General features: G+C 45.4%; 1 protein-coding gene and 1 long non-coding RNA gene across 5 annotated transcripts in view; one reads left to right on the plus strand and one right to left on the minus strand.

Moving 5' to 3' along the window:
* Window positions 1–5,946, minus strand: part of CAMSAP2 (calmodulin regulated spectrin associated protein family member 2) — a 180,900-nt gene extending 174,954 nt beyond the window's left edge. For 2 of the 4 annotated variants that reach the window (XM_075936675.2, XM_075936674.2), the window contains exon 1: window positions 5,313–5,946. In XM_075936675.2, coding sequence (XP_075792790.2) covers window positions 5,313–5,451 — 139 coding nt within the window. In that variant the 5' untranslated portion in view covers window positions 5,452–5,946. The remainder of the gene's footprint in view (window positions 1–5,312) is intronic. The other 2 variants (XM_075936676.2, XM_089780563.1) reach the window with 1 other exon arrangement.
* Window positions 5,947–6,089: 143 nt separating this feature from the next.
* LOC142830598 (uncharacterized) lies at window positions 6,090–8,856 on the plus strand. Its single transcript, XR_012905977.2, has 2 exons — window positions 6,090–6,471; window positions 8,532–8,856. It is a non-coding gene; the product is annotated as an uncharacterized LOC142830598 (long non-coding RNA).
* The last annotated feature ends 3,299 nt before the right edge of the window (window positions 8,857–12,155 follow it).

The following is a 12,155-nucleotide window of genomic DNA, read 5'->3' on the forward strand; positions in this document are numbered from 1 at the left end:
AATCAATAAAATACTAAATTTCTCATTTAAAAATGACAGTCACAATTAAATTTCATCACAAACATGCTATTTCTATACTTAGGGTGTATCTAGACAGTGGTGCTATTTCGGGATACTTCCACTATCACAAAATAGTATTTTCTGTGTCTTTACAGTGTACCCGTTATTTTGAAATAGCTTTCAAAATAATGGGCATACTATTCCAATGTCTCTGTAAACTTTGCGCTGCAAGGACTAAGGGATGTTTCATAATAGTGCTCTATTTCAAAATTTGGTGCTATGTAGACAGCGCCAAATTTTAAAATAAGCTACTTCAAAATTAACTCAAAATAAGCTATGCAATTTGCATAGTTCAAACTGCATACCTTGTTTTGAGCTAAGGGTACAGTATAAATGCACAGTCTCATAAAAACGAATTAATGGCCTAACCGCCAGCTCTTGCTTCTTGAAAATCCTGGGTCTTAAATTTCTGTTTCTCAGCAGGCTAATATATGGAAAGACAGACACAGGTTGGATAGAAATGTTTTTTGTTCTGTGCTTACATGGTGGTGGACTTGGGCCAAGCATGGCAGAGTTAGTTAAGATACTGTCTACAGACAGAGAGACAATATATAGGAAAGGATGGATGTGACCCAGATATGAACAGCTGAATGGACTGCAAAGAAGAAAGGAAAGACATTATTCAGAACACAAATCTTCCTATATCCCCCTACATTTTTGCCACAGAAAGACTGCCCTAGCTTCTGGGTGTGAAAGAGATCCTATCTGGGAATATTTTCAAGAAATTCACTCCATGGATAAAAAAGGAAAATGAGTCAAGTGAACGCAGTTGAAGATGATGATGCAGAGCCTACCTGCAATAATGAAACATCTTAAGGAAAACTTCTTATTGGGAGAAAATTATGTAGATGAAGATGTGGACATATCTGAAGAACAATGCTGATCAACTTAGCAATGCATCATTCTTCAAGATTTTCTCTAGGACTCTCTCTCTCTGTGACAGGCATAGCACAGTCCAGGTGGCAGCAGATCCTGGGACCACCCGCAGCAGCAAGAGCAGTGCTGTATGGGTGGCGGTGGTAGGGACCGCACTGCTTCTGCAGCCACTAGCTCCCCAGGGTCTCCCAGAGCCATGTGCTTGGGCAGCAACCACAATGCTCAGCCATCAGCAGCTCCCTGGGGGCACCTGCAGTGGTGGCAGCCATGCTGGCTGGCCAAAAGCTACTTCCCAGGGCCAGCAAGGGGGGGTGGAGGGGGCTGAGGCTGCACCGCCCACCTGGGCTCCCATCCCACAGTCCAGTGCTGGGCCTTAGGGGAGTGGATTGAGCTGCAGCAGGGCCGTGCCTATGCATATGCTTAGTACGTGGCTGCACAGGGCTGTATAACAGTCCCTCCTAGAAGCCCTTTCCCAGGCACATCCTGTTTTCCTGGTACAGTAAACTTCCGATAATCCAGCACCTTTAGGACCCAGGGGGTGCCGGATTATCAGATATGCCGGACTATCAGAAGGGGGGGGGCTATGAGGGGTCTGGAGTGGGGTGGGAGGGGATGCCACCCCAGACCCCTCATAGCCCCCCCTTACGATAGTCCGGCTGTGCCCCAGGCGTCCCTGATTCAGCTGCTGCTGGTGAGTTTCTGCAGCAGCTGAATCGGGGATGCCTGCAATAGAGCAGCTGGGGTGCTGCCGGGTTGGTCCTGCAGTGCCGAGGGGTGGCGCTATGAGACCAACCCGGTAGCACCCCAGCTGCTCTGCCCCAGGCGTCCGGATTCAGCCTGCTGGTGAAACTGATGCTGCTGGTCAGTTTCAGCAGCGGCTGAATCCTGACACCTGGGGCAAAGCAGCTGGGGTGCTGCGGGGTTGGTCCCGTAGCGCCGCCCCTCGGCGCTGCGGGACCAACCCGGCACCACCCCAGCTGCTTTGCCCCAGGGGTCCCCAAGTCAGCCGCTGCTGAAACAGATCAGCGGCTGATTCCAGGAAGCCCCAGGCAGAGCAGCTCTGCCCCGGGGTTCCTGGAATCAGCCGCTGATCTGTTTCAGCAGCGGCTGAATCAGGGACCCCTGGGGCAGAGCAGGTGGGGTCCTGCCGGGTTGGTCCCACAGCGCCGTCCTTTGGCGCTGCGGGACCAACCCGGCAGCACTCCAGCTGCTCTGCCCCAGGCATCCCCAAGAGCAGCTGGGGTGCTGCCGGGTTGGTCCCGGAGCCCCAAGGGGCAGTGCTACGAGACCAACCCGGCAGCACCCCAGCTGCTCTGCTCCCGGCTCCCCCGATTCAGCTGCTGGTCAGTTTCAGCAGCAGCTGAATGGGGGAAGCCTGTCCGGCTGCCCCAGCACTTCCGGGTTCCTGATGGTGCCGGACCATCAGGAGTCCCGGAGCATTGGATGCCGGACTAATGGAGTTTTACTGTACAACCAAAGCCTGATTCTGCTTTAAGTTATGATGCATCCCCAATTAGGCAGTCCTAGCTCTTACCATTTAGGAGTTCATGAACAAATGGCCTCATGGACAGATGGACGGACAGACAGACAGGCATGTTTCTAAAAATATACAGTAAGGAGATTAAGACTCTGAACTGATATAGCCAGTTAAGTACAGCTATGGTTTGCAGGACAAGGTTGTGTTTCTTCCTAAGCCTGAAGGAACTGAAAATGGATGCTGAAGGAGATAGAATAAGACTGAAAGGAACCATGAATTCCTACCATTATTTTTATTCTCAAAGGTCATTTCAATCTCATTTGTGCGTCAAGTTCATGCATCATGTTTTTACATGGTTATTCCCCACATAAGAACAAAAGATGTATGTTTTTTCAACCTGCATTACATATGATGTGAACCAAAGTCTACAACATTGCAAAGATGTAAACAGAGCTGAATCTGGGACTGTACGGTATGTTTATTATCAGTCCCATAGCTTGCTATCACTCAAGCAAGAATAGCACTGTCTCTCTGATTTTGGTAAAGTGTATCTACCCCCACACTGTACTTCAGAAGTCCTCTTGTAGAGGATATATTCATCTAATACTGCACAAGAAAGTTGTTCTTAAGAATCACCCACACTTTTATTTGTGTTGCACTAGGCATTTAAAACAAAGCACATCTATAGAACTCCAAATGTATATTTATATCTAAAGAAGAAACAGAAGGTACTTTTTATACCACACACACACACACACACACACACACACAAAAACAGTTTGAACATCCATGAAATAGAATTGCGTGGAGGGACAGGACTTTTCTCCAAACTAAGGAATTACCTGATAAAGAAAGCACTATTTTAACTAGAGAAAGAACAAATGCAGATGTACAAGAAAGTTATTCGATTTTTTCTACAAATTTAGGACAAATTTTGAAATCCCTTATTTAAGAACTGATCATTTCAAAGTCTGTCACTTAAAGATTTTATGTACATGGAACAAGGTACACATCATGCTTTGTATTCATTTGGATAGAATAGATGCATGGCAGAAGGCAGCAGAAATATGGTCTCCATGCAGAAGCTGTAACCTGTTCCAGGGAAAGCTTTCATTCCTTCCACAAAAAAGAGAAGGTCAAACCTTCAGTTCTGCTTCTGTTTCACATATATTTCTTTTACATATATTTGAAACATACATTGTTATGTATACTTCCAAGATCCCACCCTCAAATTTTTCCTTGGTACTGAAGGAACCACTATCATGCAGTACACTGGCTTGAAACTTTTCATAAAATTTTGATTTGGAAGACTTTAGTACAACTCTATTTTATATTATTCCTAGTAGTTGTATTAAGTGGGTCAGATACTAGAGTAGAGCCTTTAAATGGCAAATGATCTGCTCTTAAACGATTACATGTTACATTTCCATGTAGATATCACAGAATGAAAATTATGAGATGAAACAAGAAAATTAAGGAAATTTTGTTTTGTTCAGTCTCACACAGCAATCTACGTAGACAGAACCTTTACCCACCCAATGCAAACTCAGCTAATAGAAAATGAAATATTTTCAACAACTTGAGCATAAAGAATTTGCAGAGCCATATCAGAAAAAAGTTTTACCAGATTTGAATATGCAGACAGTACATAACCTATACTTGATTTATTGGGTACACAAGAAATAAAATAACATATTTAGTTCATCTATATGCAAGCCTACAAAACTGAAACACCTAAAGATGTAAGGTTACCTCATCTCTGAAAACCCAAACACGAATTACAAGAATTTTCACTGGCTTAGCATTTAGTGCTCAAATTTTCATTGATTAAAATGAGTTTATGAACCTGAACTCTACAAAATATTAAAGTATTTTTAATTAAATGGCTTTGTACTAAACCAGAAAAGATTATTACAGACAGAAATTGCTAACACACAACACTGCCAGTAGTCATGGAAACTTTACGGGTGGGCTTTTTTTTTTTTTAATATTAAGGGAAAAAAATACCTAATATTACCAGAACCTAGTGACATCATAAAGACAGCACTTTTAACCCTGTTACAATATGCAACAATACTATGGCTATATGTGCAACTGTTGCAGAATTCCAAGAGGAGAAACCTTTTCCTGTTATTCTACAGAGAATGGGGGTAAAAATGATTGATTGTTCCTGTACACTCCCTTTTCCAAAAATACCAACAAAATTGTCTTATGAAATTGAAAATTAAATAGCAATGTAATTGAACTGCACATTTTTCTATTTTTGAAGTGTTTGCTGTCAAAAATATAAATATTACTGATAATAATACACACGGTATTCCTCAAGGCCCTGGCTTTTAAAAACATGGAATACTTTCCAGAAGCATTACAATAAACTACAATCAACTATAGTATATGTTCAGATGGAGAGAATTCTAGGCAGTCTTGGGGGACAAATGGCATTACATGATTTCCCCTATAACCCAGGTTACTGTTTAATCTTCCCCTAGCTGACAGCAGGTTTACCATCACACATATCAAAACTAACAGTGCACCTCCATTTCTCCTGCTACTTCCCAGCTCTTAAACGGAAAACACTATATTTATTAATTTTTTGGATTACAACTAAAAATGTGAATGGAAAAAACACAATACAAACACATATGATAAAGGTGAATAACCCCGCAAATAAATGCAATTAGACATTTAAACATGACAATTACTCATTGATGGAAAAAGCATTGACGTAAGAAAAAAAAAAGAGTCAAGAGATTACACATAAAATCCACATGATCAAGCAATAGATCCAGATTATTTTCTCCCGTCCAATTCCCTTGGGAATGCTTTATGTCCGCAGGAGTGAAACAACCAGGCAGGAATCAGCATCAAAGAACGGGAAGAAGAAGAAGACGCCACCTACCTGTCCCAAAGGCTTTGGCCACCAGCCACGCTAGATTACAGGCGATTTTGGCTCTGGTGAAATCATAATGGTCAAAAGGTTTGATGGCAGGAACAATGAAAGTCTTTCTCATTTCCTTGCTGTCTGCAGCATCCCCCATCTTCTTATGGCACCTCCTAGAATTGTGATTTACATGATTCTTCTTCCCAAGGCCCCGCTCACGTACAAAAGACCAACCCAAACGGATCAAACCCCGACGCGGTAGAGGACGGTGATGACGAGCTCCGCGCCCGTACGGGGGTGATGCCGCCTCTGCACAGGAACGTAGCAGCCTCCTCTTCCCCCTGCCCTCGCCCTTTGTCTCAATGCAGGCAGACTAGGCCCCCCAGTGCCCGTCCGGGTCCCCCTCCGGCGGGGCTGACCCCGCGGGAATCCCTCCCCCGGCCTCCCCTGCGCAGGCTGGACGGAGCCCAGCGGGAGCTGCCAGCAGAGATTCCCCCGCAGCCGCCGGGAGCGGGCTCCTGGCCCTGCCCGGCCGCCGAGACAGCAGCCGCGTCAGAACGCCCAGCGCAGGCTCCGGGCGCGGCGCCCCCGCTCCCTGTGGGGCTGCCCCGAATTAGCGCCGCTCGCGTCCCGCCCAGCCGCTGCGGCTCTGCCCGGCCGGTGCCGCACTGGATGGGAGAGCAGCACCGCACAAGGCGCATGCGCCCCTCGCCCCCCTCCTCAGCGTAAAGCGGCCTGGGGCGGGGCCTCCTTTGACGTCACGTGGCCAGCCGGACAATGGGGCATTCTTGACGCCCGGCCAAAGCCGAGCAGATCCCGGGCGCTGAGGGGCCTCGGGCCAGCAGGAGCGGGGCGCCCCACGCACCTACCGCCAGTGCCTGGGCAGGGGCCCCGTCCTGCTGCTACGCTCCGCAGCCGCCTTGAGCCCTCTCGCAGTGTGGGCGGGTAGCTGGGGAGATCGTCCCTAGGGGACCCTGGGAAATCCGCTCCGGTGGCCCCGGGGTATTCTCGTTTCTAGGGCGCTTCCTGTCCCACTGGGGGGTTTGTCCCCACATCATTGGCTAAACCATCCTGGTAGTAACACCGAGAGCTCCATGCATGGGCGAGTACTTCAGCGTGGCGGGTGCTGTGCAGGCACATGGGAAAAACGGTCTCTGCCTCGAAGAGGTTACAGTCCGTAAGTTTCCAATTCCCTTCACTAATTGGTTGTCACTTGTCACTTTCAAGGAGGCTGCATTTGGATGGGGGCAAGTGTCTGTAATGTTTTGAGATGAAAAGGGATTATGGGGGAGAAAAACTTTATGCCTTTTATTATGTAATTTACATTTTAATTGAAAGACTCATGGACCATCTCCTATCCAACTCCTAAGTCCAACCCCCTTCCCTCATGGGACATCTTGCTGATGTAGAAAAGTACCTGTAAAGTGTTACTGTATTATTTCGTTTAGTGATTTAGTTGGGTTGAGCAGGCATCTTGACTAGATGACTTCCTGAGGTCTTGTGTAGAGGTGTTAGAGTTTAACTGTTTAACTGATAAGCTGATGCTTATCCATTAATGGTATTGTTTAAACTCAGCGGCCTCTCAGGAAGGTGAAGCAGAGCCGTGAAGCCTTCTCCCTGAGGAGCTGGGGCTGGGGGTGCAAGGGCTACTGGCTCAGTTCCCACGCAGGAAGCTTTGCTGAGGCAGCAGCCAGTGGCCCTGCTCCCTGACAGCCTCTGCTATGAGCGCTGCAGTATATTTTTGTACTGTAGAGTCTGCAGCACCAGTAACCATGTAACTACTAATTATTTTAGCGGTTACCTAGTGACCATATTAAATGATTAACATGCCTAGTTTCTTCCAACCCTAGTGTTCAATGATTATTGTGCTTTAAATTATCCGCTGGAAACAAGGAGCAAGCACTATTAGCCAGGTTTAGGTAGAACAATAGCAAAAGCTCTGCAGATCAGTGTAACAGAATTTGAGAACGACTGTATTTTACAATAAGAGAAATGTGTGACACAGAAAATAGGCTAAAATATTGCCTTTGTATATATTGAAAGAAACACACGACGACTCGAAGACCAGTAAAGTGTGTGTGGGGAGCATACAATTTTAGTATTATCTGTGATAAATTAGGGATGTAAAGGACTATCACATAAAGGCAGCAAGCAGCAGGGAAAAGAGAGGGATACTTAAAAGTAGCAGCACCACCTCGAGCCTGGGGTCACTGCTCCATGTGGTACTGCTGCCTTGAATGCCACAGGGAGCCCAGCATCAGGTTCCTCGTGGTATTTCAAAGCAGCAGCACCACATGGACCCTGAGATCAGCTGGGGACGCCCTAGCTGACCCCAGATTCCATGTGGCATGCCAGCTTTGAAATGTACAAGAGTCCCCAGCAGGGACTCTTGTGCATTTCAAAGAGGAAGCACAGCATGGAGCGTGGGATCAGCGGGGAACTCATTGTTCCCTGCTGACACCAGGCTCCATGTGGGCACTTCCACTTTGAAATGCACAAGAGCCCCCACTGGGGACTCTTGTGCATTTCAAAGTTGGAATGCTGCGTGTAGTCTGTGGCCGGCGGGAAGTCTTGCTAACTCTGGGCTCCACGCCAGCACTTCCACTTTGAAATGTACAACAGCCCCTGCTGGATCTCTTGTATGTTTCAAAGGTGGAACGCAGAAGTGCTTATCAACTAGTCGAGTAGTCTATGGAAATTAATTGCTACTTCACATCCCTATGATGAATACTATCAAAACATTTTTATTCTGCTGTATCAGCTCTTTTAACATTTAAATGCCAACTAACTAAGACAAAGATTGGTTATATATATTCCATAAAATAGAATTCCGTATAAAAACATGGCACATCTGCATTGTTGAAACTTATTAAGGTTGCACGCTAACCGGGGTGGAGATTATTGATGAGAAAGTAAAACACAAAAAATACTTGCATTTAAATAAATACATTTAAAATTGGAATGACAGATTATTATAATTGTATATCATTCAAGATTTTGGGCACATACTTAATAATATCCCTTTATTGACCTACTGCTCACGAGGTTTGGAACACCCTCTCATCTCTATCCACCAAACATTGTATTTTATTCTTTGAATTCTTCCTCACTGATGTTGCATCCACACTCTCTGCCTGAACAATTGTCCTGGGTTTCTTTTTATGTCCAAGAGAGATGCTAATATTGTTCAGGAATATTGGAATATTGCTTCATTATTTCCCTTTGATGATCTGCCAGGACTACTCTGCATGACTGTGACATGCAGTGGAGCAACCAGGATCCAGACTAGACTGACCTTGCCTGGCCAACAGGAGAAGTTCACCTGCCTTTATCAGTATTTTTGAGCATGGCGCTGTATGCTTAGCATGTGTATTTTGCTTCCTTGGCAATTGCTAATAAATAACAAGTAAGGATATTACTGTGTAAACAATTGTGCAAACCTGCAGGAGGGTACGTCTTTCGTGATAAAGAGATTGCACTACAATACTTGAATGATGTGAATTTAAAACTACTGTTGTTACACCACAAATGTTTGTAATAAAAATATGAAGTGAGCATGCTATACTTCGTTTCCTTGTGTTGTAATTAAAATCAGTATCTGAAAATATAGAAAACATTCAAATAGTTAAATAAATTATTGTTTAACAATGCAATTAATCTCACAATTACTCATGATTAACATTAAATCCTTTGAGCACATATATGTATATTATGCACTAATGTATGTATGGACTGAGCCATCAGTTAACAAACCTCATCTTCTATGAAGTCATTGGTGAGCGACTAAGCCAGTCCTCGATTGGCAAAGCTGATTATAGCTGTCATAATTAAAATCTGCGATCTGTGAGTGTTGTCACTCCTCTTGGATCCTGCACTTGGCTTGACATGTCTGAATACATTGGCTCTCAAATGTTTTGAGAGCCTTGTATAATAATTTGCTACGAACACAATCCGTCCAGAGCTGTGATTTCCAGGTCACTAGAAGATATGCCACATGACTTCATGTTGGCCTTTAATATAATTTTATAATGCTTATTCTGGCCACCTAGAAAGCACTCTCTGGGGACATCTGAACTACATTCCTCTTTCGAAAGAGGAATGTAAAGGAGGCAAATCAAAAGTGCAAATGAAGCACGGATTTAAATATCCCATGCTTCATTTGTATATTTGCGTCCGAGTGCTTTTTTGAAAAAGGGGTTTTCGAAAGTGAAAGCGCAATCTAGATGCAGTTCTTTCGGAGAAAAAAACATTTTTCAAAATAACCCATACACATTTTTTCAGGAGTACGGGTTCTTTCAAAAAAGGGTTTTTGTTTTGTTTTGTTTCATTTTTTTGAAAGAACCACGTCTAGAACGCGCTTTTACTTTCAAAAAACCCTTTTTTGAAAAATTACTCGACGCGAACATGCAGATGAAGTGCAGGATATTTAAATCCACGTTTCATTTGGACTTTCAATTTGCCTCATTTACATTCCTCTTGAAAGAGGAATGTAGTCTAGACATAGCTAGCTTGTTCACAGAGGCTGTAGAAGACCATCTTCAGGATGTATCATTGTGACGAACCGTGCCAGGTCTGGGCACAGCTGAAGGTGTCCGCTCAGGGCGAATTGCTCCAATACGGGGCTCCTTACAGCCCCCAGACTGGTGACCTTTCCAAATAGGCCACAAACCAGTCCCACAGAGCGCTTCAGCTGCCTGCCTGAAGCCTCTTGAGCAAAACTTCTCCAACACCCCAGCAATATCCATGCCCCAGATGACCCTGGGCCTCATACACAGGTGAGGGGTCTAGCACCCAATCTCACCTTCCCTGAACAAGTTCTGTCCGGTTCCAAGAAACCAACCACACATCCCAGGTCAATTTACCCTCTGTCCCTTAACCACGCTGAGCCAATCCTTTAGAAGCTACAATCTAAAGGTGTATTGCTACAAGAAAAGTACGAGAGTAAGGCTGTTAAAGAATCATACATTACATGCATCAAATCTCCTAGTTCTTGATGCAGGCTCTAGCAGCCATGTTATAGCTGCTGGCTTAAAAGTCCTTATTACACATCCTATAGCAGGATGGGTCCACAGTTCTTCCCGGCTCGTGATTCCCTGCGAGGCCGCATCTGGGGACGGAAGTAGATCTGAAGACCTCATGGAGTTGACCACATGGCATATTTATACCTCCTTCCTGGTTTCTTCCAGGCTGGCTAGAGTCACATGGCTAGTAGCCAGGTGTGTCTTTGGGCTTCAGATGCCCATTGTTCCCTGGGGCTTCGCTCATTAGCATGTCCATAGGCAAACATTCCTAGCCCATTACTCAAGCACATTCAGAGAGACTTCCAGTCTCTATACAGAGTACAGATCCCTAACTCCACACACAGACATTATACAGCTATATGAAGAGCAGATTCAGAATCAGAAGAAAGTAAGCTTTTGTTTGACCCCTCACATGGCCCCCTTTGTACCACGTTTGGGGCAAACACCCCCCATGGTGCAGCAGTGACCCAGCTGCACCCCTCACAATCCAATAACATGACTAATCCAGCAAAACTGTTTGTTCATAAGCATGCTTCCATGCCCATGACACTACAAGGCTTAAAGATCTCTCTGTTAGGAATTTTGTCCCACCATGTCACATGAGCAATCTTCCTACAGTAGCACTTACACAGAATTGATAGAGTTTCAAAATGTGGCAGCGATATATGGTCCATGACTTCGAACCCTACAGCAGGATATTCAAGAAAAGTGCTTGATAAACTTGGTAGGAAGTTTAACACCATGGTCATTCTATAAGCGCTTGGTCGATCTTCCAAAGGCAGCACTGGTTTTGGCTAAATGAGCAAATACATCATCATTTGTGCTGGAGGACAATAGGCTTCCAAGGAGCAAAACTTAGCAGCAGCCTAAAGGACAGTATCAGCAGCAATGATTGCTGGAGTGCTGGGCTTTTTCTGGCCAGACTGGAACATAATCTTTGTCTTCTTGAAGCTCACAGTGAGTCCAAAAAGGTGAGCAGAAGTATCAAAACAATCAAAAAGCTCCTGTGCACTCTTGATTGAATGAGCCAATGTGAAGGACCAGGCTGAGTCTAGGCACAGCTGGGGCATCTGCTCAGGACGAATTGCTCCTTACAACCCCTGACTGGATGCCTTTCCCAAATAGGCCACAAACCAGTCACACAGAGCACTTCAGCTGCCAGTCTGGCCATCCAGAAGCCTCATGATCAAAACCCTTCAGACACCTCAGCTCTTCCTGTGCCCTAATTGGTCCCAGGCCTGCACACAGGTGAAGGGTTATAGAACCCAATCTCACCTACCCCGAAGGGGTTCTTCCCTTCAAGAGACCAGCCACAGTTCCCAGGTCAATTTACACTCTGGATCTTACCCAGAAGATCATGCTGAGCCAATCCTTTAGAATCTAAAATCTAAAGGTTTATTACTAAAAGAAAGAAAAGCATGAGAGTAAGGTTGTTAAAGGATAATACATTACATGCATCAAATCACCCAGTTCTCAATGCAGGCTCTTAGCAGAGATGTTATAACTGCTGGCTTAAAAGTCTTTAGTATACATCCTATGTCAGGATGGGTCCACAGTTCTTTCCGGCTTGTGGTTCCCGTAGCAGAGAGGGTGTGTCAGCATGCCTCTCACCCCTACACCCTCCCTACTTCTGTCCCCCTCACAGTCCCCTTTTTTAGTCACTTGCCACCTTCTCCTGAAAAGGCTCCTTGCTCCTTTGTTCCTCCAGCATTCGTCTAGCTCCAGGGTCGCCTGTCCGGCTGGGCCACTTCCCTCCCGGGGCTACCTCTGATCTGCCTGCTGCAGCGTGCTGCGCTCCGTCAGCTGGGGTGAGCTCCTCTCCGCCAGTGGGGGTTGAGAG

The sequence above is a fragment of the Pelodiscus sinensis genome, chromosome 9 (assembly GCF_052426305.1).
Source record: "Pelodiscus sinensis isolate ZL-2025 chromosome 9, ASM5242630v1, whole genome shotgun sequence".
Classification (NCBI taxonomy): domain Eukaryota; kingdom Metazoa; phylum Chordata; order Testudines; family Trionychidae; genus Pelodiscus; species Pelodiscus sinensis.